This window comes from Trachypithecus francoisi, unplaced genomic scaffold (assembly GCF_009764315.1).
Source record: "Trachypithecus francoisi isolate TF-2019V2 unplaced genomic scaffold, Tfra_2.0 Lachesis_group14, whole genome shotgun sequence".
In the NCBI taxonomy this organism is placed as follows: domain Eukaryota; kingdom Metazoa; phylum Chordata; class Mammalia; order Primates; family Cercopithecidae; genus Trachypithecus; species Trachypithecus francoisi.
This window is the reverse complement of record NW_022681459.1, coordinates 17,296,891-17,324,393: the sequence shown is the minus strand read 5'-3', so window position 1 is coordinate 17,324,393 and position 27,503 is coordinate 17,296,891. Positions and strand designations below refer to the sequence as shown.

Here is a 27,503-nt window from a genome sequence, read left to right as displayed (position 1 = left end):
TTTTCCAGCTTTGACCATTAAGAGCTACATTAGTTGGCTCTTGTGTCTTTTTAACATACCTCATACTTTTGTTTCATTGTGTTGTTGAACACTCCTTCTTTCTAGAAGAAGGTCTCTAGTTTCATCTTGTATATTTCCTGTGAGGAATATGTATATGTATATATATTCCATGTGAGCAGATAATGTTGTAGACATCACAAACCCTTGCAGATTCATTGAGCCTTTGGCCTGAGGAAGGTGTTGCTTAAAGACTCATCAAAATATTCTTCATAGTAAACTTATATTTCATAATGATTTATCCATTTTGGTAATTATTATGATATCATGTTTGACATATCATTGAATAAAAATATTTATGAAAAAGAAGAGAAAAAGCTACATCCAAGACATGGATGACCACGCAATATATATGAAGAATTATTCAATGACAATATGATTTTTGATTGCATTTGTAGGGAATTAAATATTTGTTAGCTGAGAAGTTACTTTCCTTTCCAGATTCAGCCTTTGAGAGTCTCTTGGTAGAACATTGCTCCCCGTTTTTCTAAAACAACAATAACGGCAATAAAAAAAAGCAAAGAAATTGCTTGAGAACTTTTATATACATATGAGAATAAAGAAGTGGGGCTTGTTGGCCTAAAGTGAAGCGTAACTTATTTCTTTTGCTTGAAAGGTATCCTAAGAAACGGATCTTCATACTCAAAATAACCATAAGTGAAAACAATGGATTAACATAAAATAGGAATGGTGATTGTTGAGCACAAACAAGATCTTTATAGTAAGAAAAACTATCTCTATGACTCTACAAAATACAAAGTCTGTATTTAATTATCTTCAAAAACTATGGTAAATTGATTTTCTTTATTTATTCAATATTTATCTGTACGAAAACAGAGATTCAAATGAGATGATTTGGACTTGCTTCCAAACAAAATGGAGTTATAGAGACAGATTATTCATCCATCTGAATTAATACCATAACTAGATAAGTATCTAAAACATGGGTTTTAGGACTTTGGATAATAGGCAAATAAAGCACAGTATTCCATGAAAGACAGTTGTGAGAGCTGAATAGAAAGAGGGTTTCAGGGATCTACAGAAGATACATCAAAGCCTTCACTGAGTCATAACCATCAGTGCACTGCATGAAGCTGAGTGTAGGGACACCCAAAAGAATTAGAAGAGAGATAATCAGAGCCCGAAGATGGCTGAGAATAGTTTATATTCTCAACAGACAAAGTAGAAAACTGGTATAAAACTAGGAAGGGTTTTCTTTCAGTGCTGGGGCAAAAATTATCCTATATTAAATGATGCTTTCGTTCTACCTAATGATGCTTACAAGCAAGACTCAAAAGCATCAAGCTGTCTCCGAGTAAATTATCTGTGTTCCAGGACAAATCATAGGCGTATTTATAAGAATATAAAAAATACAACACACACAAAATGTTAAATCATAATATCTGGCATTCAATCAAAAGTTACCAAGCAGGCAAAGAAGCAGAGAAATAAGACCTATAATAGGGAGAAAATAAATCAACCACAACTAACCAGAAATTACACAGATGACAGAATTGTTAGGAAAGACATTAAAAAATTAATACAGCTGTATTCATATATTTAAGAAGCTAGAGAAAATATTATTCATGTTAAGTAGAGAAATGGAAGATATCAACAAAGACTCAAATCACAATTACAGAGATAAAAACTAAAATGAGTGAGGTGGAAAATACAATAAATGGCTTTAACAGAAGATTAGACACTGCAGAAGAAAATATTATTAAATTTCAAAATACAGAAACAGAAACTATCCTTATGACATAAAGAGAATCAAATTCTAAGTAAAATGAGAAAACAAGGTGGTTTACTGGTATCTCCCCTAGCTTTACAACTTCATGATATGACATACAGATAGGGCTAGAAAAGGTGGCAGAATTTTGTCCTCTTTTCATCCTTGGCTGTAATTGACTCTGATCCCTACCATTTCCATGGTCTGTGAAATCTTATGCCATCTTGCCATTTCTACTAATTCCCTGGGGTTATGGCCCAGTGTGTTTGCTGATTCTATTCTGGTTAGTTATCTCATCATCCCCCCAGAAGATGTATATAGCCCTTTACTATTTTCCAGAAGAAATGAATCAATAATGTTACTCTAAAGATTATTCAAATAGTGGGGCCTTGTAACAGTGCATATAGCATAACTCTTTCCCATACCAGCCCCTGTGTTATTTTGTCCCCAGTTATCTCACATTTGGATTAATTCTGGGAGCTCCAAAATCTTCTCATTCTCAAATGTAAAAAAGTTCAGCACTCTCTAAATCTTACTTCCAAATTTAGATATCTGCACCAATCCATGTTCTCAAAATAACAAATCAACCTCCTTGTAAGTAGACCCAGCTTTAGAAGGCAGTTAGAGCTACAAATAATTCGGTTGTTTTTGTTTGTTTGTTTTTCTTTTATGTTTTTATAGCCTCAGGGAGAAGATAGTAACGTTTCCATTCTTTTGATACTTGTGGGGTTTTTTTTCATACATGTACTTGAAAATATAGTATATTGGAGGTAAATCAGCATTATATACTTCACTAAATATGGTCTTGTGTACTAACTGAATTTTAAAAAGGAAAACACTCCAGCCCAGGTGACAGAGTGAGACTCCATCTCAAAAAAAAAAAAAAAGGAAAAACAAGCCTTATGTAGAGTGATGCCCAGTTAGTTATGTCATGGGTATCTGATGATGGGGATCTAACCATGGCTAATCTATCCACTCACACAATAGCACAATCCACTCACCCAAAACGAACCATGGGGTTGGCTATTGATAAATATAAAGGATAAATCCTTGTGAATCATGGAGACACTTGAACTTTTGTGGGTATGTGAGAACTGAATTGGTTTGAGGGTCTTAAATCGTTAGAGAACATCTCTTTGCAGGATTAGGAAAGATGTGTTGCCTGTGGTATCCATTTTTTAAATTTAATGGTCAGTTGGCCAAACTGTAAAAATAAATGTTCCACTCTTCAAGGCAAGGAGGGTGGAGTATGTTGCTAGTTACAACAGACACTCAATAAAAATAATTACAACCTGACTTACTTGATTTCCAGTCTATTCAAAGATCATAAAAAGTATTTATAGTGCTACCAATATTATTGGGATTCATATAAATATGACTGTTGAATATGCATACACAGGAACTGATATATACTCAACACCAGTGTGGAAGTTTCCTGTTGTCTCAAATGGGGAAAATACTTTATCTAATTACTAAATTTGCATAAATGAGTCATGAGAGATTTTAAGGCTTTGAGCAAGAAAGTTCAGCTACTCATGTACCCTCAACTAAGAAATGTCTCTCCTCGGTGGAGGAAGGTTTGCCCTTTTCCACAAGCTGAGTTTCAAGGCAACATGTGACAGCAATCTAGAAAACCAGCTCAGTCAATTCTGTGTGGGCCATGATTGCTGTGTGTGATGTTAATAGTAAATGTCAACTTGATTGGATTGAAGGATGAAAATTATTGCTTCTGGGTGTATCTGGGTGTTTCTGGGTATTGCCAGAGGAGATTCACATTTGAGTCAATGGACGAGGAGTGGGAGATCCACCCTCAATCTGGGTGAGCACCATCCGATTTGCTGCCAGCACTGCTAGAAATAGCAGGCAGAAGAAAGTGGAATGAGGAGACTTGCTGAGTCTCTCATCCTTCAACTTCCTTACACGCTGGATGCTTCCTGCTCTCGAACATCAGACTCCAAGTTCTTCAGCTTTTAGACTCTTGGACTTAATCAGTGGTGTGCCAGGAGCTCGCAGGCCTTTGGCCACAGACCGAAGGCTGTACTGTCAGCTTCCCTACTTTTGAGGTTTTGGGACTCGAACTGAGCTACTAAGACCGAAGGCTGTACTGTCAGCTTCCCTACTTTTGAGGTTTTGGGACTCGAACTGAGCTACTATTTGGCTTCTTTGCTCCTCAGCTTTCAGACGGCCTATCATGGGACTTCACCTTGCAATCCTGTGACTCAGTTCTCCTTACTAAACTCCCTTTCATGTATACATCTATCCTATTAGTTCTGTCCCTCTAGAGAACCCTGACTAATACACTGTGCCTCATGTCTCAGTCAGACTAATTTGCATAACCCACTTCATCCTGGGTGTGCTAAGTGCATAATTCTCAGGATCTTTCATGTACATTTTAAAAATTAAATCATTAAAAATACTGGTGAAACGGTGTTTAATGTGCCCATTTTATAGTCAAGAAAAATGAAACGTAGAAAAGTTATGTTGAGAGCTTTATAACTAGATAGTGCCAAATCATGAGTTCTGGCTACATTTGCTTGAACCATAAATGTCAGCTCTTGTTCCTTCACGATTGAAAAGGATGATTCTAACACTGAGAGCTAGGAGGAGGAACGCTGTTCTAGATAAGATCTATTTTCCCACCACAATGTGTACCACCAAAAGCAGGTTTTCAGAGGTGCCATAATCTAAGTAGTCTCTTCAAATGAAACCCCTCAAGGAAGTAGTAAGATCCATGTATCCTAATGTGGTCAAAATTGAGTTGTAGAGTTCATTTATGTTATGAGGCTAAACATATGTTTCTTTGGGGAAGACTAGTCTAGGAATTTTCACTTCCTTTCCTTGTGTAAATACATTCTGACTCCAATAATCAACCAAAAAGTGTATCTTTGGAAAAAACTTAATCGTAAATTAAACAATCTTTCTTAGCAAAATAATTAGAAAAACATGAATTATTTCAAAATCTTTTATGTACAGGAATATATTCCTCAGAAAATAGTAATATAGAAACAGGTTACAAACATAAACATTCTCTTTATATTTGCAATGTCATGCTGAGATTTACCTAGTAAATATCCAAGGCGAGATGGCCTCTTTGTTATACAGCATCTATCAAAACACCTTCAATTTCATGCTGACAAAATATAGAACAGTGACTTATATGTTCATTGGGTGTGGATCTTAGCAAAGCTTGTCAAAGCTTTTGAGGCCAACATTCTTCACTGGAAAGACACACTTTAAAGTGATGTCAAATTTCCCAGAGATGAATTAGGTTTTGGATCTAGGTTACATCTCAGAAGAATGCAAAATAAGGTTCAGTTCCCAAATTAAGAATATTCATTATTTAGCTCTTCTAAAAATATCTCACTAATACTTTCAAATATTTATATATATAGATAGTTTGGTTCTATGAAAAAAAGTGACCGTGAAGAAATTATCTCCAATTATGCAGATCCATTTGTGGCTTTTTAGCAGTGACTTCAAGGAATCATCAAGACTGACAAAGGAACATGATTCCTAAAGAAGCAGTTTACCTATATTGTAAGAAAGATTAAGCAAGGAAGACCAGATTGACTTTGGAATGACAGTTATTTGAAGGATGTGATATTGATAATATATATTTTATACAGTGGTGGGAAGACTGCTTGGTAGGCGACTAAGTAAAAATCTAGTAAGATGTCATACAAATGATTCCAAAATAGGAGCAGGAGGATGGGCTATAGAGGAAACCAACACCCAGCATTCAGGGTATACAGAAATGATAGTTCACATAGATAACAACTATACTTCAGCAACCTGCTCTCTGCAATTCAATCAAGGCTTGATCTTCTGTCTCGACTATGTCTTAACAGCAATTTCTGCTTTGAAAACTACAGCTCTCACTCCCTTTGGAACCCCCACCAAGTTCCTGTCACCTCACCCAGTGCTCTCTGCATAACTAAGGTGAGCTGTGGAGCTCACGTGCCATGACAACTGTTATAAGTCATGTGGTGAGGGTGGTGCCTGCAGCCCTTCTGGCTACTCTTCGATTGTTTCCGATGGTCTGTATCCCATCAAGGAACTAGTCTTCCTATTTCATCCTGTGGTTCCAGTTCTTATTGTTCAGAATCCTGTAGACAGTCTTTGAACTGCCATCTTCCAAGTTGCCAATCTGATGGCTGTCAGCGACTGAGCTCCCTTCCCTGTGGCCGTCAGCCACTGAGCTACCTGACTTATGATTATCAACCCCTAAGAAATCTGTCCTATGGATGCCAACCTCTTAGCGACAAGTCTGACTGCTAGAGACCCATAAGCTATACATATAGCAGCTTTCAACCATAGTTCTTTTCCTTGAGCAACTGGCAGTATCCTTATGAAAGAAAATCATCATGAATAGCTGGAACAAAAACTCGTGCTTACTGGCTTTGATAGATCATTCATCAATGGCTTCTTATTCTACATGGGTTATGTTATCTCTTTCAATTCTACATCAAATATTCTTAACAACTTTTCTTTGCTTCCGGAGTTCTTATCACACACACACACACACACACACACACACACATGCATACATGCACACATATACTATTTTAAAGCTTGATGTTTTTCAATATGGGTAAAACTATTTTCATCTATTTTATTTCTAATAAATCATATCTTGGCATACAAATCATACTTTTTCATATGTTATAATTTATATGTACCTTATTTTTTGCCTAGTTATTAAGATATGTCAATCACTTTATGTAACATGGATGACTTTTAGACTCTGAATTAATTGTGGAGACTATTGAAGGTTTCCAGAGGTAGAAAAAATAATTTATTAAAGGACCTATGAAAAAATATTAAAGTACATGGAGCAATATGACTTAGTGACTGCCAAAGTGTTCATGCACTATGTGGCTACATTTGGAATTTGAAATCAGTATCCTTCGAGTAATAGTAAATTTAGACTAAGCAGGATGCTCGCAGGAGCAAGTAAGAATAAGTTAAGTGCTGTAACAAGTAAGCCCACAAATATGCAATAGTTTAAACTTCTTGTTCTTCTGACAATATTGGGCAGGAACAAAATCAGCAGAGAAGCCCCCCATGCAGTCAGGAATTAGTTGGCAGACTTGACTATGATGTGGCTCTCAGCATTGCCCCGAAGGTTGCACTCAACTGCAGCTTAGCATAGAACTCAGCAGCTTGGCCTTTCCTAACCTCAGAAGAGGCTCTTATATATAAAATGCAATCATGTGTCCAGAAAGAAGAGGAGAGCATAGACTCGTAGAACATCTACAGCAGGGACTAATTTGAGAGAGAATTGATTAAAAAAAAAAAAAGAACATCTACATCTGCTACCACATTGTATCTAAAGATCTGATATAACTATGAAAAATATAACTTTGGCAGAATTCAAACATTTGATGCTCTTGCTTTGTTATACTACGCTGTTCCATTTTGCTTTTAATGTGCATTGTAACTACAGGACTAAAGCTCTCTTTCCTAAAATTGCTGTTTTTCAAACTGCAGTTTCTCAGTTACTTGTTTTGTCAAATCAACTTGATGCTCATTAAGTGGGTACCATGGCTTGATTTTGATTGGTCCTGACGGAAGTGTCTACTATTGGATGGGAAGCATGGAGAATAACTACTATGGGCCTGGCACGTCTTATATATGAACACATTAATCCTCATAACCACTATCCTGTTCCAAAATTATTATGTTTTTACAAACGAGAAGATTTAGGTTCAGAATAAACAAAGAGTAAACTAAAATATAGATAAATAGAGATACACACACATGTACATACACATATATACATACATACATAAAGTTTTAGGCACAGTTGAGATTCAAAACCACATTCACCTGTTCTAGAACATATGCCTTATTTTACAATCATTTATTTGATTTTCAAATATTTCAGTTCTGCTGTTACACCAGTCCCTGAAGAAAAAATAATGGAAGAAAAAATGTATAATTTTTGTCACATATCTGGTGCCAGGCTTTTTATAAATATTAAACCTAATTTTTCTCACAACTTGCAAGATTGTTAACATTAGTTCTGTCTCACTGATGAAGAAACAGCCTTAGTGAGATTAAACCTCATACCCAAATTTCATTACTAGTAAGTGAGAGAGTTCAAATTTGAATTCAAAGCAATATTATTTTTCTCATGACATGTAACTGAATACTAATGTTACTTCTCTGATACAGTTTGATATACCAGTGAATTTTGATTATGTTACTAGTCTCCAAAGAGACCAAAAAAGCAGAACATCATATTGTAACAATACCGAAGATTAAAATTCAACATAATTGAATAGTTCACAGCTAATAGAAACAGTAAACATGTTCTACAAACATAGGAAATATGTGACTAATTTTATCAAACATCCACTTAGAAATGATTCCTTCCATTCAGAAATATAAAATATAATCCAATATAGGAAAATGTGATTAGATCATATAAATATAAGAGGCATATTTTCAATTGTGAAATGCCTTTTCATTTTTTTGGAGCCTCTGTCTTGGGCAGGTGCAGTCATTCCCTGCAATGTTTAGAATACTCTGTCCCCACTTAGGGTACCTAAATCAATGATCATAACAATTATTTTTTTCAGTTCTATAGCTACATTAAGTAAATTACACAGATGTTTAAAAAATAGATAACTCTCCATTCACTGCTATATTCAAAAAATTCTTATTGAATAACTACTATGTGACCTATGCTATTCACTATTCTTTTATTTTTTAAGACAGAGTCTCGTTATGTCACCCAGTCTGGAGCGCAGTGGTGCCATCTCGGCTCACTGCAACCCACGCCTCCTGGGTTCAAGTAATTCTCCTGCCTCAGCCTCCCAAGTAGCTGGGATTACAGGCGCCCACCACCACGCCCAGCTAATTTTTGTATTTTTAGTAAAGATGGGGTTTCACCATGTTGGTCAGGCTGGTCTCGAACTCCTGACCTCAGGTATCTACCCGCCTTGGCCTCACAAAGTGCTGGGATTACCACCACGCCCGGCCTATTCCACCACTACTCTGTGTATTGTGATACAACAGTGAGCAAGTAGAACTGATTCTTGCTCTCATGGAACTTGACATCTGGTAAAACAGATGATCAGTAAACATAAAAGTAAATAATTCTATTCCTAATGATAATTCATCATAGTTATTATGAAGGAAATATATTGAGTTCATTTGTAGAGATATAAAGTTAGGTAGAGGGACTGCAAATGAGATGGAATAAACTGGATTCTCTCTAAGCAGTGAAGTCTTGAGACCTGACAGATGAAAAAAATTAGCTGTGCAAAGTGCAGGAAGAAGCATGATTTGCAATGGAAATGAAATGTGCCTGAACCAGTGGTTGAAAAGAGCTCGGTCAGTCTGAGACACTGAACAGAAATTAGTGTGGCTAGAGTGGTGAAAGACAAAGGGAGAGGAGTACAATATGAGGTTGTAGATGTCGGCAAGGCTCAGATTACTAAGGCTGTGAAATACATGCTTTTCATTTTACTCTCAGGTAATAAAATGCTTGTTACAGTTTTAAATAAGAGACTGCCATTGTCTGGTTATAAAAAATTTGTTTCTGCTGGGCACGGTGGTTCACGCCTGTAATCTCAGCACCTTGGGAGGCAGAGGTGGGTGGATCACCTGAGGTCAGGAGATCAAGACCAACCTGGCCAACATAATGAAGCCCCATCGCTACTAAAAATACAAAAATGAGCTGAGCATGGTGGTGGACACCTGTAATCCCAGCTACTTGGGAGGCTGAGGCAGGAGAATCGCTTGAACCAGGGAGACGGAGGTTGTAGTGAGTCAAGATTGCGCCACTGCACTCCAGCCTGGGTGACAGAGTGAGATTCCATCTCAAAAAAAAAAAAAAAAATCTGAACTTCCAGTTTCTGGTGCAGCATTTAAAAAGCTTAGAGGTTGGCTGGGCGTGGTGGCTCAAACCTGTAATCTCAGCACTTTGGGAGGCCGAGGCGGGTGGATCACGAGGTCAGGAGATCGAGACCATCCTGGCTAACACGGTAAAACCCTATCTCTACTAAAAATACAAAAAATTTAGCCGGGCATGGTGGCAGGCACTTGTAGTCCCAGCTACTCAGGAGGCCGAGGCAGGAGAATGGGGTGAACCCGGGAGGCAGAGCTTGCAGTGAGCCGAGATCGTGCCACTGCACTCCAGCCTGGGTGACAGAGCAAGACTCCATCTCAAAAAAAAAAATAAAAAAAAAAGCTTGGAGGTCATCTTTGTAGAACAATTACAAAAAGTGTGTAATATATACATAATGAGAATATCAGAAGAAAAAATAAAGTAACAGAGGAACTATGCAAGGCAATAATGACTGAGAATTTCAAAAAAATTAATGATAGGCACTGAAAAACAGATCTAGGAAGTTCAGAAAACACCATTCAAGATAAATACCAAAATACCTTCAGCTAGGCATGGTCAACCTACAGAAAAGCAAAGCAAAGTAAAGAGAAAATCTTGAAAGAGACTAAAGGGAAGAAAAACACCATTCCTATAGAAAAGCAAGAATAAGAATCACATTAGACTTCTCATCAGACACCATACAAACAAGAAAAAAGTGAAGCAGAATATTGAAAGGTTTTTTTATAAAAAACTACAAATTGGGTTCAGTGTATACTGCTTGGGTGATGGGTGTACCAAAATCTCACAAATCACCACTAAAGAACTTACTCATGTAACCAAATACTACCTGTTCCCCAAAATGCTATGGAAATAAGTGAATACATAAATAATAATAAACTAACCTACAATTCTGTATCCAGTGAACTTATCCATCAGACAAACAGAAATTGTGGGAATTTGTTGACAGGAGAACTGCCTTGGAAGAAATGTTAAAAGAAGTTCTTTGGAACAAAAGAAAATGAAATAGGTCAGAAACTTGAATTTACTTAATGAGAGGAAGAAATTTAAAGGAGAAATAAGAGTAGAAGGGTAGAGTGGAGCAGATCAGTAAGGTGTGCAGTTGTGAGAATGAGGAAGGCTTGGAGGATTTATGATGAGATCACATATATGGAGAGAAGCAGATACATTTGAGATACACTCAGAAGAAAGAAACAGTACTTGCTTATTGTTTGTAAGTGGTAAATAAGGGAAATAAAAGAATCATGTTTGATACTCTGATTTCTGGCTTGAGAAATCGAGTAGATAAATTTCAACTTACTAAGATAAGGAAATATAGGAGAGGAAATTTTTAGGACCAGAATCAATAATTTGACTCTAGATATTAAATTTCAGTGGCTAATATAAAAAAAGAGAGAAGAAAATCAAAGGAACAATGTCAAATAAGCGGCTTGGATTTTTAAAAATCTGATCTCAATGTAAAAAATAGTTTATTTCATTCATCTTACATTCAAAAACATTTATTGACTGTCTACTTTGTTTAAGGAACTGGCAACTAGTAAAATTGATATGAATATGAGTAAGACATACCTCTGGCCTGAAGGAGGTCGAAGTCTTAGAGACTAGAGGGATAGCCTATAAGATATCTTTATCATGTAGATATTGAACCTAAGCAAACAGGTTCAGTATCCTGTATCATTGCATTAATTAATTTTTGAATAAAGTTCTATAGATAAAAGGAAGAAGGAAAGGAAAGAAATGGGAGCACTCATCTTGATACGGTTCTTGGTTGGTATTATTTGCCTATTGTATACATTCAAAGTATGTGATGTTTCAGATGTGATGATGTACTGAATAGTGCTATTAAATTCTTGAATAAGCATTATTCATCCTGGGCCAAGTTGATATACATTTGACAAGAACAAAATAATTATAAATCATTATGTTGGGATCAATACTCTATTAAGTCAGAGGATCTCTAAGAAAGGATGAGTGAGGAATTGACAAAAAGTGATCCTTCTCCCTATCTCTGCACACAACCAAGAAAATTAGGCCAGTATGAATATTTTTTCCAACCTCTATAGTGACAGGAGAAAATCAAATACAATGTTTGAGGCATAATGCATGGAAATGGGTAAAAAGATGCAGAAAATATCTCTGAGAGAGCCATTTCTAACCTGCTTTAAAAAATGTAAAGTAATTTGCAGAGGCACAATAGAGAAGGATATTCCAGAACAGTGTAGCTTATGCAGAGTTTCTGTGACTAAAAAGCAGGGTTTTATGACATTTGAACATTAAATTGAAATTGAAACAAGGCGGTTTTGGAATAGGATCATGAAGAAAAGTTGAAAATATATGTTGATCCCAAATATTGAAGATTTTATGAACCTTGTTCAGGAGTGTGTACTTTATTAAATAGGCAATTAGGAGTCATTAAAATCTGTATTTTACAAAGAACTCTAATGAAAATATGGAGGATGTATTAGACTTATAAACTCTAAATAAGATTTAGCATGTTAATTAGTATGTGAGAATGAAAATGTAAACTCCTTTTTTTTTTTAGACAGAGTTTCGCTCTTGTTGCCCAGCTGGAGTGCAATGGCGTGATCTCAGCTCACTTGCAACCTCCGCCTCTCAGGTTCAAGCGATTCTCCTGCCTCAGCCTCCTGAATAGCTGGGATTACAGGCATGTGCCACCAACCTGGCTAATTTTATATTTTTAGTAGAGAAGAGGTTTCTCCATGTTGGTCAGGCTGGTCTCAAACTCCTGACCTCAGGTGATCGGCCTGCCTCCTGCCTCAGCCTCCCAAGGTGAAAATGTGAACTCTTAAATGCTATTTTTATTACTTTATGTTAATTTCATCATATCCCCCACCAATCATTTCAAACAAAATATATAACTTCTCAGTAGCTTTTTTGATCTCAGGCTATTAAGCTAGGCAGCTACATGGAGATGTTTTAAACTTAAAGAACCATTAGTCTCTACAGACATTTGGAGAAATTATAAATGGAATTAGAAATAATAAATCAGGACATGTGTCAGGTAAGTATATGTATAGGGCTTCTCTGGCATTTGTCATCAAGATGTAATACATTGTTTGATGATACCAGGTTTCTCTCATTTACATGCCCCACATCTGACTTAAATTTTAATTACTGATGGTTAATGATGGGATTATATTTAGTTTGATAATTGTAGCCCTAATGACTTTCCAGTTACCAGATATGTTTCAATAGCAATTCTATTGCAATCAAATCTATTTTCACTATGGTTTAAAAAGAAAAACTTTAATTTTCATTCTGAAACCCATATGTAACATGCCGATATGCTGAGGAAAATATTTTATAAACTAGTTGGTTACCACTTGTTTTCAAATTTCACAAAGAATATAAGAAGCGAACATAAAACTTCAACTAAATTATGAGGCATTTAGGTGAGGTGCACACACCTGAACTACAATATTTCACTTTGGAGGAATCTTCTTTGGAAGCATATAAGGATTTGAAAGATTTCAGTTATCTGGAGTGCTTAAAATTCTCAGAAAAGATGGAAAAATGTCAGACAGATTCTCAAACTTACCTCAATCCTTGATGATTCCAATCTCTTCTGCTCCTTTTTATCCGTAATAGTCCTCTTTTACATTGATGTGATCTGAGGCTTTCTTTAACAAGAATGTAGCACACTGACTTTGAAAATTTCCCATGTGAAATGTCAAACATTTTTTCTTTCACTATCTGAAACAAAAAAAAATGTGAAATTCAGAGGAAGAACCTTATATTACATCTGTATCAAATGTCATGTTTATGTCAATAAATATGAAAAATATATCATAAGTGTGTTTTCTCTGTCTCTGTTTTCTTTTCTTCCTTTGTGCATGTTGCACGGGTGATGAGATATCTTCACTTTCCTGAATGCTCTGTAAAACCTTCCAATTAAAAAGATATTTCACTATCTTTTCCTCAGAAATAAAATAATAACCAGCCTTCCAGAATCTTCAGTGAACAATGCAGGGACAATAGCACTATTGTACAATAGGAAAGTATTCAACAAAAGGATCATCAATGACTCTAAGATGTCAAGTGGCTACTTGGAATCTTTAGTGTCCTCTGCTCATAAACAACTCCCTCAACATTGATAAGTGAGAAGATGCTTGAGAATAGAATGTTTTGGTTTGGGAAGACAAGTGACTCCAGGAAATAGATGCCTGTAAACATTAACTTGCATCTTTGGGGAAGAAGTCAAAATAAAGATGGTTGTTCCTTCCATAGTATCCAAGTAAGCAGTGTTCGAACATCTTTTTTATATGATATTATAGTTTTGCGTAATCCTTGTGTAGCTAATTGCATGAAGACCAAATTGATCTTCCTGATAAATTCTTTCAGATGAAGACATCCATTAATTCTGGAAAGCTAGTACACAAGCTGATGACTATTTATGTCATGTTTATCCTCTTATTTGAAGACCACAGGTACATGTAAAGATATTTGTACTAGTAAAAGTAAGTATGTTATCAATGTTACCATGTAGAAATATTATGTGTCTTTTCTCAAGTCTTTGGAAATCAAACACAACTTTTAAGTATGTAAAATATTAAGTTGTCAGAGCTGAGCTCTTTAAAATGTACCCTAACATGCTTATATAAAATTGACTATCAACACAAATATACAGATAGCAACATCACAAAATTAGATTGTCAGCTAAGTATGAAAAACAGAGAATAGCATGAGATATTTTGTCTGGAAAACTCAAGAAACTTTGATATATGGAAACTATTTTGGGACATACACCTCCTCTAAGCATTGCAACATTGTATCTCTTCTTCCAGGATGAGGACTATGCCTTCCTAACTGTGGGGTTCCTTGTAGATAATGAATAGGATAAACATCCATTCAGATGGACTCCTTTTAATTAAGCATTATTTGGGGGGTGGAAGCAGAAGCAAAGCAGATAAAAATATACAAGTAATTACATCACATGCATTCTCAAACCTGATAAACAGGAGAAAGATTAGGATTGTAGATATTAGAAGATTAAAACCGAACTTATTTTATGGATGGAAAGGAAGTTATCTTCATAGGCAACACAACACTAAATTCATGAGATACTATGATGCAAATTAATCTAAAATATTGGGAGGCGGAGAGTCTGGGTATATAGCTATCAAGGTATAGAAGCAATTTGGTCTAGTTTGATGTAGACTTAGATAAGCTATTCTTTATTACTTATCTGAATGAAAGCCTTACTTCAGACTCTGTCATGTCAGCCAGCATCTGCTATTATGGAAACTACAACTTCTGCTGTCATGGGAGTTACTGCCATGTTCTTGTCAACCTCATCCATTGCACTCTGCCCTACTCATGTAAACTGGAGCCATGCTCTGTGCTTCTCCAACCAATGCTGAATTTGGTTTCTAGAAAACTCCCCAGAGAAGTGTGGTAAACCTTCCAGCTACCATTCATCCAGTTGTGTGCCTGCAATTTGTGAAATTTCTTGCTACTTTCTACTACTTATTGTGTCTCCAGACCTTGCTACTCAACTAGCTGTTTTTCTATCAATCTTTAATTCTTAAGTTCCTGCCAATTCTCAATGCATAACAGATCTCAACACTATTTTTTCAGTAATTGCCTCTCCCAAAACCACATCTCTTATGGCTGTCAATCACTGAGCTTTATTTTTTGTGGCTGTCAACCGCTGAATTTTGTGTCCAGGACCTGCTATCCTTTGAGCTCTTTCTCCTATGGCTATCAACCTATAGGTTCTATATTCAACAGCTTCACAGCCCTGAATTATGTGTCTCATGATTTCCAACCTGTTTCCTTCATGCACAGCAGTTTCCAACCAGCTTGTTCTGATTTTGTGGGTTGGCAATCTCCATTTCGTAGAAGAACATGCTGAATTGTTATTTCAGTGTCTTGCCTGACAGCATTTTACAGAAATTTTATCTTTAGGTTGAAGATTTGCTCTTAGGCTGATGGATCATTGTGTTTATAGTTCAGGTGCTGTTTTAACATGTCCTGTTTTATGTGATCAAGTTCTAACAGACTGTAATTGTTTCTTCACTAGAAATTTTTCAAATTCTAAGAGATTCTAATTGTTTCTTCACTAGAAAATTTTCACTGCCAGGGATTCTTGATTTCTATTCCAGTAATATGTCCTTTAATAGGAAGACAAGGTTTCATGGTTATTTATAAATAATCTGTCTTCAAATGATATAGAAAAGAGTATCTTTGGTTCTTCATTATCTTCAATGAAGTTAAGGACAGCTAGTTTCACTAAAGAAATATAATGCAAAGAAAGAAAAGAAAGAGTATCTGGAAAAGGCAGGCAAGATAGATCCTTTCAAGAATCTGAATGCACGTGTCCTACTATGTAAACATTAAATATGCACCTGTATTTTCTAACACTTAGAAAGAGAATTATTTAGCCTGAATAGACTACATTTTGCCATAGCAACCAACAACTTCAAAATTCCAGATGCTTAAAATTAGAATGGTGTACTTACCACCCCTACTACACATTCATTGTTTCAGCTCCCAAATCATTCTCATTCTGGAACCCAGACATAGAGGATCTTCACTATCAGGAATAATGCCAGTAGAGGCAGAGGGAAAATAGTAAGGAAAATTAATTGCTCATCAGCACTACATATGTCTTCTAAATTACCATTGAACAGAGCAAGTTACAATGCCCAGTCTGCCCCACAAGATTAAGCACAAAGGGGTTACATAAATTTTAGTTCTGTACAATGGACAGCACAGTATTTTTTCCTCTTGAACTAAACTTAAGTCCTCCCCCATGCCCTCCCATGGATCCTTGCATAGAGAAAATTGTTATTACTTTGAACCTATTTCTCTGTTATATATATGTAACTAATTAATTCAGTTATTCCACCTCCTCACTGGGAACTTGTTCTTCTTACAAGCAACTGCTCATATTCCAGTAACTATTCCACCATATTGATCATCTTCAATGGACTGGGCATACCACTGCATGATCAATAATCTTCCAATGCATGTATGAAAAGATACTATTATCCCCATTGTTACAGATAAGAAAATTTAAATAGGTCAAAAAATTTGCCCGAAGACCTACATAAGTTATATTTCAAAGACTTTTCTTTATCTTTCATACTGTCTCTATTTTTATTCATTCAGGTTTTGACTAATCTAGAAGCCACTTGGAAGTTGTCAATTGCTTGGTTACCATAATCTTCAACTCTAGAATAACAAATCTAAATTTCAATCCTCTCAGTCACAGCCCCTGCCCAGCTTTTCTCTCTAGGTGGACTAACTTTAATGGTGTGTACCCTTATGGGGTATGCCTTCTCTGGGATCCTTATTTCCCAGGTAAATGGTGGTAAATGCCTTCAACTTATTTAATCCCTCCAAATTTAATTTCTAAGATCAACATATAATTTATACACATTATCGCAAGTTACCTAGCCTAAAACAGCCTATTCTGGCATGATTTTTTCCTTCTGTTTTTCCTTCCTTCCTCCCTTCCTTCCTCCCTTCCTTCCTCCCTTCCTTCCTTCCTTCCTTCCTCCCTCCCTCCCTTCCTTCCTCCCTTCCTCTCTCTCCTTCCATTTTTCCTCCTTCCCTCCTTCCTTCTTCTCTCTCTCCCTTCCTTCTTCCCTCCTTTCATTCCTTCCTTTCTTGCTTCCTTCCTCTTTTCTTTTTTCTATCTTTCTTCTTGCTTTTGATGTACACATACGAAATGCAGTGGGTTTTAGATGAGATCCAATAATGACAATAAAAAATAATAATACTAACAAACATTATAGGCTGATGATAATGATAAAGGTTAACATCAAAACATCAGCTACACAAAACTGTATTTCCTATGCTGTGCTTGACCAACTCTCACACCCACCTATTGAGTGAATACTACTATTAGTAGTATTTATTTAATTCAATAAATACAGCCACTTATGGAGCAAATAGTACTATTAATTCTCACAGCTACCTATTTAATTCTCATAGCCACCTATGGAGCAAATACTACTATTAACTTTATTTTGAAGATGTGGAAATTAAGTTACAGAAGCACATGGTAGTTAAACTGAGCATCAGAAACAGGATTAGTATCCAGGGAATTTGAGCATTGAGCCTTTATTGCAAGCAATGCATATGCGGCTTTCAGGAACTAGCTAATGATATATGGCACTGAAGGATATGAGTTATACAAGAGGAGTCATTAGTAATCTGTTGTCAAGTAAGTCATTTTTCTTTTTTTCTTTTTTTCTTTTTTTTTTTTTTTGAGACGGAGTCTTGCTCTGTCGCCCAGGCTGGAGTGCAGTGGCCGGATCTCAGCTCACTGCAAGCTCCGCCTCCCGGGTTCACGCTATTATCCTGCCTCAGCCTCCGGAGTAGCTGGGACTACAGGCGGCCGCCATCTCGCCCGGCTAGTTTTTTTGTATTTTTTAGTAGAGACGGGGTTTCACCGTGTTAGCCAGGATGGTCTCGATCTCCTGACCTCGTGATCCGCCCGTCTCGGCCTCCCAAAGTGCTGGGATTACAGGCTTGAGCCACCGCGCCTGGCCGCAAGTCATTTTTCTTAACTACACAAGGTAGAATTGTTCAATTTTAGCATTTACTTTTAGAGGACACAATGATTATTGTAGGACTGTGTGTTTACAACATCAAAGTAAATTGCGAATAATATTTTTTAAGTCTAATTGGTGACTGGAATTCCCTGAAGTGGAGCTTTAGAAAATTAGAAAGAAAAGATTTAATTTGCATCTACTATGTCCGTTGCACTTTTCTAGGTATTTTCATATTTATTATCTCATTGCATCTGCAGGAAAGTCCTGCAAAGTACATGCTATTAGCTCTAGTTTTACATAAGAAGATACTGATGTACTGGGAGAGAACAATTTTCCAAGGGCACATGCTAATAAATACATTTAAATGGTAGTCAGCAAGAAAGTAATGCATAACTCATTAAGTACAGTCCTGATAGTTCCATTTAAAAATGTTTAACTTTTACTACAGCTGTATTTCATTACATATATACCATGTTTCCCTGAATTTAAACATGAAAATTCCTATCTTTCCACCATTTGTGTTATTTTTAAACGCTTTACCTTCATTTTTTGTTCTTAAAAATTGTTATATTTCTCAGCTGTTCTTCAGCTTTTTAAACCACTAATAATCTATTAAGCCAACAATGTAAAAGCAGCATTACATTTACTGCAATATAAATGCTACTTGTAAACAGCAAGTAACCAATATTTTAGGTTACCAACGCTAAATTTAAGAATCTTTTTGACTCAATATTTGCAATTCAATTGTTATATAAGTATGGATTCACAAACATTTTGCTTTTTCAATCATAAGATCAGTTTTACCTAATTTAACACCATTTTGGCAAGTGGAAAAATACATTATTGCATATATAGTAGCGAAAGAGAATATAAAATTTTATTTGACCTAAAAGACTAGGAAAATGTCCTCTATTATTTTGTTTAAGGGCCATTTACTGGAAAATTTAGCTTTCTTTGATCTTCTGTTTACCCGAAAGGATTTTTAACCTTTGGATAAAACTGGGAAAGCGTTCCATAACTCTTTTTTAATGAGGAAAGGAATCTACTGGCTCATTAGATACAAGAAGTTTGTTGCTTATTCCACAGACAGTATTGGTATCTCTCTGAATTATCTGATGGCTAGAAAGCTTATTCCTTACATCTGAAACTCTCCCTGAATACAGAGCACAAACTTCTCAAACTATGTAAGGGCTATCTATTGTATTTTCCTATACTTTTCTGGCATAGTGTATTTATTTCCTGTGACGGCTGTAACAACTTACCACAAACTCAGTGGAAAGGCAGAAACAAGAGTGCATTTGCTTACAGTTCTAGAGGCTAATAGTCCAAAATCTGCTTCACCGACCTAAAGCGAAGTTATCCACAGTGCTGATTCCTCCTAGAATCCCCAGGAAGAAATCCGTTCCCTACCTTTTTTGGATTATAACAATTGCTGACATTCCTTAGCTTGTGGCCACGTCATTCCAAACTCTGTTTCCATCCTCATATTTTCTGGAAATTACATCAGGCCCACCCAGATCATCCACTTCAAGATCCTTACTTTAGTCACACCTGCATAGTCCCTTTCTGCCATGTCACGTAGCATTCACAGATTTCCCAGTATGAGAAAGCGGGCCTCTTGGGTGGGTACATTATTTAACCTTCTGCACACAATAAATACTAGTAACAGGGAAATTAATGGAAGAAAACATTATTTTAGGAGTTAAGTGAAAACAGAGAAATGCATATGCCTCTCCAAAGCCTTCAGACCACAATGCCACTCAAACGACAATGGTGTTTATTTTCTATTCAAGCCTGCCATCACTATGAAGCTGGTATTTGCTATATTTTGCTATATTTCTGATGTGGTGTGCTCCATCTCTTTCAAAAGTTGAGATTAGGGTAGGAGACAATTCTGCAGAGGTATCACGTACAGAAAATGATGGCGTGAATGGGATGGGGTGATGATTCCATAGGTGTGTGATATTCTGAGTAAGGAAGGAGATGAAACATAAAAGCAAATGAGAGGAGGTGAGCTAGGGTTGCTTTCTCAAATCTCATTGTTTATGTGTTTAGAATATTATCATACTGAAATCAATTGAAATATGTTGTAATGGCTCATGCTTTGAATATTGATCATGCCATATGATGTTCCACATTATTTTTTTGACTTACACCTGTGTGAATAAAATTAATTCAAAATACCTCACTATTTAATTTTAAGATGGAAGGGAAGAATGTGAGATTTACAGGTAATTGACTTAACTCATTCTGTGTTTGTTAATGGTGTTAGCCCTCAAACCTGCTTCAAGGATGCCTAAGGAAAAAAAAAAAAAAAAAAGACTAGAGGCAACAATGATACGATAGAGAAGCGTAGAAATAAAACTTCATCAACCTCTGGCTTTTCTGTGTATCACTGGAGCTCAGTAATGTAGCAGAAAGTTGGCCATCAACTAACTATGTATCTTCTTTCCTGTTTTGCCTGCCTCAGGACTAACATTTTCTGCACAAAATCCCAAGGCTCCCTATAGCCAAACAATTTGCTGGAAATACGGTTTCATGATTGTGGCCTTTGTCACCTGAGAGAAACTGCAGAAGGCAGCAAAACATGTTTAATACAGAATTGCTTATTGTCAACTTACAGAATAAATATACTGAGAAAAGCACTGAGAAAATGGAGATTATTTTAAAAAAGAGAATATCTGTAGGTTTAAATTGGTGTGCATTTGAAAAATCTAACTGAAAAGTAACCAAAAACAGTGAGAGAAATCTCATAGTTTGCTACAATGAGAGTTAATTTTTAAAACTATCCCTATAGCTGATCCTACCAGAAGAAGTCTGTTCTATTCTCTGTCTGAACGCTTCACTGTTAATAAATGCATCGCTGTTTCCAATTCAATGGCGGCTGGAAGTATAAATTATAATTTTATATTTTGAAGAACAAAATTTCAATTCTTCAGTTTAAATTACAATCTTTTAAAAAATTATTTAGCCTTCACCCTGAGTAGCAAAAAGTGCTATTTAATATATACAGTGCTCATAAGAACTACACAGTTTATTCAGATAAAACTTTTAAACAGTTATTTCCTTTTGTTGACATAAACTAAAAATAACTGCGTTTTTCAACACAGGAGTAAAATAAAGGGTAGGTGCAAAAGAAAGCAAATTAAGAATAAGAGAGCTTATTTGGGGAAAAACGTTTACATCTGACAACAATTGGGGTTTACAGCAGGCAATGGAACACGTGATTGGTAACCTTAGTCAATTAGGAAGGTATAATCTTGCAAAACTGGGTTTATTTGATAGCACACATTGCAGACACTCTTTAAGAAGGGATTTAACAGAAGTCTTGGTTGCTTAGCAACCAATGCCCCCTGGGAACAAGTTCATTTTTAGCCTGGTGTAGGTCACTAAGTTTCCCAAGTATTGCTGTAAGTCTTACCTATGGACTTCTCCTAATACATTACATGAGAAGCTGTTACCAGTATATGGCCCTGCCAGGTAAGAGTATAGCACATATTTGGAGAAACTGATTCTTGAAAAGTCAATGCCTGCTTTTGAATAACCATGTTGAGACAGGCAAACTACTTGGCTTATTTCAGAGCATATGATTAAGTCCTTCAGTGTTTTCCAGTAGTTAACAGAGTGGAAAAATACAGGTTCCTTGCTTTAGTTGAGTCCTTGTGAACCTTTAAATAACCATGTTGCAAAGCCTATAGACACATGAACTCTTGTTAACCTCTGATTGACAGATGAGAGTTTGCCTATTAACATGAAAATCACTATTTGTTGAAGGTATGGTCTACAGATAATGAGTGATGGGTGATGGTCAAAGTGGTGATTATGGATACTTTGAAGAATTAAAATAAACTTATTTTTACATGTGTGAAAACATTAGCCTCTGTGGCTAACCAACACACTAATGAGATGTTGCTGTGTTTTCGCCCCAAGCGAGAGGAGGAAGAGTCTGGAGAGGCTTTTGACAATCACCAGGGAAGGTATAAAACGTCTTTAGGCCACAGCCACACTGCACAGCGACCACTGAGCATGTATGCAGGCTCCATGTCTACTCCAGGCTATCCTGGGGTCTGCACATCATATCGAACTCACTGTTATATCCCAGTGACTTCTTCTGTTACTCTTAGCTCCAATGATTTAAGCCCTGCCTGTGGACACTACTTACCCAGTAGCTACCAAGGAAATCTCTGGCTCCTGGATTACTGCCAAGAATCCTACGGTGAAGCACCAACCTGCAAATCTCCCAGCTGTGAGCCCAAGATCTGCAGCACCACTGGTTGTGACCCATCAGACTCCTCTGTGCCCTGCAACTCCCCATCAGCAGGCCAAGTCTTCAGTGTCTGTGAAACTACCAACATCAAACCCAGCCCCAGCTGCAGCCCATGCACTCAGATCAACGGGTATGTATGCAATTGCCACACACCCACTCGAAGTGCATCCAAAGCCTGCCAAACCCTCCACAATGGTTCCAACTGCTTTGGACAGCTTAACTGCTCATCCAAGAGTTTCCAAACTCTAAACCACTGCAGATTGAGTACTTTGGGGTATAAAAGCTACCAAAATCCTTGCTTCATACCCAGCTACGTCTCACCATTATGTTATACTTCCAACAGCTGCCAACCCCAAAGCTATTTAATGAGAAATTATCACTATTTGAGCTACAGGCCTACGAGCTGCCGACCACTGAGCTATTTATCTCAAAGCTTCAGGTCTCTGAGCTGTATACCCAGTACCTTTCCACCTCTGAGGTATTTATGCAGTGGTAGCAGACCTCTGAAATGCTATTGACCAACTTACAGAATTTATAGCAACTGGAAATTGCCCAGTGGGGAAGATTCTACTAAGTAGTAGAATGTCTAATTTTCTGCTGAATCTCTTTATTCAGCCTAAGAATCTCGTTACATTAGGTTCAAATATAGCTCCCAGGCTTATTAACCACAGCCAGTATCACCTGCTAGCTTTTCTTTTTTTCTGTTGTTCTGTTATTGCTCTTTGTACTAAAAGCTGACCCTGAAGGTAACATCATTATTTCTGAGATTTATTACAATGGACTTACCGAAGAGACTCCATTTGAAATACAACCATCACCAGCCAGCTTTCTTACTTTGGCTGTCACTGTCACTTGTCTGACAGTGTGATTATCACCTACCTTTTCTGATGAAATGGGGCCTCCATGGTTTGACTGCAGATTCCAGCATGCAAGTTCGTTCGGATGGCTTTGCTTTTCATTAATATTTTTGTCAACTACCTAACTAGCACCTTGCTAATAAGCCAAGAGATAACATTATCTTGAACATAATAAGTTGAACTATTTCATCCTTTTCTTACTGACTGATTGTGAGAACAGGCAAATAGCAATGGTGACTAGAGCTCAAAAAGAGAAGACTTCAGCAAATCTTCTCTTCCAGAGAAGCCTCCAGCAAATTTTCTCTTCCAGAGAAGCCTCCAGCAAATTTTCTCTTCCAGAGAAGCCTTCAGCAAATTTTCTCTTCCAGAGAAGCTATAAAACAAGATTCACTGGTACTCAGCTTTTGTTCTCCATGCCTAAGAAAAAGCCTCAGAATTAGCTAAAGCAGGAAAATTATTTGTTGAAAGAAGAACAAATACTGTTAGAGACTCTTTACAATTAACGTTTAATCTATGTTCAGGATTCTCCTATTATCCTGCCTTGCTGATTTATTGCATTATGACTCTGGAATATGTCCTCATTCTTAGTTAATAAACAAATTTCTGACTGGAAGTAATGGCTTTCCTTATGCTTTATTTCACATTTACTAAAATTTCATCCATGTTCTGGGCAATATACATAGCATTGTCAAAATGCTGCTTTCCTGCCATATTAGTTTAGAGTCTACATTTAAAATACAAAGAAGGGGCCGGACGTGGGGGCTCATGCCTGTAATCCAAGCACTTTGGGAGGCCAACGGAGGGGGGGTGTATCACCTAAGATCAGGAGTTCAAGACCAGCCTGACCAACATGGTGAAACCCCGTCTCTACTAAATACAAAAAAAAAAAAAAAAAAAAAAAAATTGGCCGGGCGTGGTGGTATATGCCTGTAATCCCAGCTACTTGGGAAGTTGAGGCAGTAGAATCTCTTGAACCCAGGAGGCGGAGGTTGCAATGAGTCGAGATTGTGCCACTGCACTACAGCCTGAGTTACAAGAGTGAAACTCAGTCTCAAAAAAAAAAAAAACAAAAAAAGTACAATATGGAATCACAAGCTTCTGACTTGTTTTGTTCTGTTTTAAACATATTATGGTTATCTCAACTAGAATGTCTACAATAATATTGATATACAGAAATTTGGAAACATAAAATAAATCAATTTAATAAAGAGTACATAGAGTATTAAATATATGTTTGTTTCTCAGCACAGTATGTGTATTCATTGGTTCTGTAAATAAGGTTTCAGAAGTTAAATAAATTTAATATTGAACCTCCTAGAAGTGATTTAACCTCTGTAAGTTATTATCCAAAAAATAAAAATAAAATCACCTATTTGAGTGGTGAAAACAACATGATAAAACATCCCAAGCATTTTTGTAAATAAAAAGCAAATCATGTTTAAAGAAAAATAAAATGATCCCCAGAGATGGGTGTAGCTGAAGTCTGGAAAGATGGGGAAGAATCTCCAATATCAAGAGTCAATGTCCAAAATTAAAACTCATGAAGCATATAAATAGAGCTAATATATCACTCATTCCTTCAGTAGGAATATGTGTGTACAAAGGGCTTTAGAAGAAATATTAATGCACTGTTTCTGCTTGAACATATCTGGGAATAATCAAGTCACTCCTTTGTGAGCTCATTCAATTTTCAGAGAATTCTATTTGCTGAAAATGTCTTCTTCATATTGAGAAAAATACTGTATAGTTGCCTTTAGCAATGATCTATTGACCATATAGGACCACTTCAATGCCTTTAACCTAGAATAGGTGTTCAAGTATTTGGAAATAATTACCATGTGTCCCAGATGAGCATTCAGTTGTCCAAACTAAATGTACATTTTTTTTTCTCCTTACAAAAGTTAATGTTAAACCTATTCTTTGAGACACTGAGTAGGACTCTTTGGAGATATCAAGATCTATAGATCCTGTTCTCAAGAGCTATTCAGAAGAGTAATATACTGAAACAAACATAATACTGTCTTGACTATTTTAAGTACAATATAAAAACTTCAAGGGAAGAAAAGAAAGTTACTTTTTTTTTTTTTTTTTTTTGCAAGACTCTCTGGCAGGCAAGAAGATTGCTCCTAACCTGAAGAACAAGAGAACACTCGGGGGAAGAAATGGCATGGAAGTGACATCTGAATGGTAAGGTAACTAGGGTATGAGTACTTAATGGAAAAAAGGGTGTGAGGTGACAGGCAAATTTGAAAAGAGGTGTAGTTAAATTTAAGTAGAGAAAAAAAGTCTAAAATAAAAAAGAGAAAATATAAGACATTACCTTAAAGAGCTTGGATAGGAAACATTTTTTTCAGGTAAGTACAAACAAACAATAATTGTAAAATAAAAGATTAGTAAATATAGCTACATCAAAATGAAAAGCTCCTGGTCATATGAGATATATCATGAAGAAATTAAAAATAAAGCAAGAGCATGTATAGGGATGGGGGGATGATAATGCCTACCAGAACACCATGTACTTTCCACTCAATGTTTCTGTAAATATTAAGCCTACAAAAATAGTCTGTTAATGAGAAAATCAAGCTAGCAACAAAGCATAGGGGAAAAAAGCCAGATTTAGAGATAATGTATACAACATGTACCATAAAATTACTATCCAAAATATTCAAGAACTCCTACAAATTAAAAGACTATCCTGACCAACATGGTGAAATCCCATCTCTACTAAAAATACAAAACTTAGCTGGGCGTGGCGGCGCATGCCTATAGTCCCAGCTACTCAGGAGACTGAGACAAGAGAATCGCTTGAACCCGGGAGGCGGAGGGTGCAGTGAGCTGAGATCGCGCCACTGCACTCCAGTCTGGTGACAGAGTGAGACTCCGTCTCAAAAAGAAAAAAAAGAAAAAAAGAAAGAACAAATGACTCAATAGAAAATAAGCAAAGTATATAAGCAATTACTAACAAAAAATGATTTAATAAAAATATCAAAAAGTGTTCAACCTCAGTAATAGGTTGAACAATACACCAGAATATTATTTTTCATCATCCATTTGGCAGACTTTTTTAAAGTTAATCATATGGCAACTTAAAAATATATTCTCACATACTGCAGATGGAAATGGAATTTGACAGAGCCACTATATATGTGAATATTTAAAATACCCACACTTTATGACAAGGTAAATTCACTTCTCAAAGTCCCTTCTACCAAAACATTCTTCCAAGTTCTACAATATTCACATCAGCACCACCTGGACACTGAAATATTGAGAACAATGAAAAAGTCCATCAATTGGAGACTATAAATTATAATATAGTCATATGAATAAATATTTTACAACAGATAAAAAGAGTGGCATAGGTCCATATAAATTAATATGACAAAAATTATAAAATTAACAAATTAGATCTATAAAACTACGTAGAGTGGCATATTTTGTGTTTAACCACTTGCAAATAAACATTTCTTTATGTAATATACATTTGTATATTGTATATATGTATGTGTGTACATATATAGAGAGAGAATAAATAGCTTTACAAAAACACAGTCTACGTAAAAATTGTTAGCTTTGGAGAAGTTTTGGAAATGAGGATTGGAGATTCTTCTTTTTTTAAAAAATATGCTTTTAAGTTCTGGGGTACATGTGCAGAACATGCAGGTTTGTTACATAACCATATACGTGCCATGGTGGTTTGTTGCACCCATCAACCCACAACCTACATTAGGTATTTCTCCTAATGCTATCCCTTCCCTACCCCCTACTCCCCAACAGGCCCCAGTGTGTGGTATTCCGCTCCCTATGTCCATGTGTTCTCATTGTTCAACTCCTACTTATGAATGAGAACATGAGGTGTTTGATTTTCTGTTCTTGTGTTAGTTTGCTGAGAATGATGGTTTCCAACTTCATTCATGTCTCTGCAAAAGACACGAACTCATCCTTTTTTATGGCTGCATAGTATTCCATGGTGTATATGTGCTACATTTTCTTTATCCAGTCTATCATTGATAGACATTTGGGTTGGTTCAAGTCTTTGCTATTGTGAATAGTGCCACAACAAACATAGGTGTGCATGTGCCTTTATAGTAGAATGATTTATAACCCTTGGGGTGTATACCCGGTAATTGGATTACTGGGTCAAATGGTATTTCTAGTTCTAGGATCTTAAAGTGATTTTTAGATGTAACAATTATGTTTTGATGAACAATTA

At 36.3% G+C, this 27,503-nt stretch overlaps 3 protein-coding genes across 3 annotated transcripts in view; all 3 read left to right on the top strand.

Moving 5' to 3' along the window:
- Nucleotides 1-26,048, top strand: part of LOC117095662 (keratin-associated protein 27-1) — a 77,244-nt gene extending 51,196 nt beyond the window's left edge. The window contains exon 2 of the mRNA XM_033232268.1: nt 25,390-26,048. Within this exon, the coding sequence (XP_033088159.1) occupies nt 25,390-25,481 (92 nt within the window). The 3' untranslated portion in view covers nt 25,482-26,048. The remainder of the gene's footprint in view (nt 1-25,389) is intronic.
- Nucleotides 15,190-15,546, top strand: LOC117095668 (keratin-associated protein 25-1). Its single transcript, XM_033232274.1, has one exon. It carries the CDS (start codon nt 15,208-15,210, stop codon nt 15,514-15,516), a length of 309 nt encoding a protein of 102 aa, XP_033088165.1. The 5' UTR covers nt 15,190-15,207; the 3' UTR covers nt 15,517-15,546.
- Nucleotides 22,165-23,903, top strand: LOC117095664 (keratin-associated protein 24-1). The gene has a single exon (XM_033232269.1). It carries the CDS (start codon nt 22,193-22,195, stop codon nt 22,949-22,951), a length of 759 nt encoding a protein of 252 aa, XP_033088160.1. The 5' UTR covers nt 22,165-22,192; the 3' UTR covers nt 22,952-23,903.
- Nucleotides 26,049-27,503: the final 1,455 nt, after the last annotated feature.

What these genes read in the sequence shown, in the direction of transcription:
- LOC117095668 (XM_033232274.1), top strand. Translation starts at nt 15,208, where the DNA reads ATGCATAACAGATCTCAACACTATTTTTTCAGTAATTGCCTCTCCCAA.
- LOC117095664 (XM_033232269.1), top strand. Translation starts at nt 22,193, where the DNA reads ATGTATGCAGGCTCCATGTCTACTCCAGGCTATCCTGGGGTCTGCACA.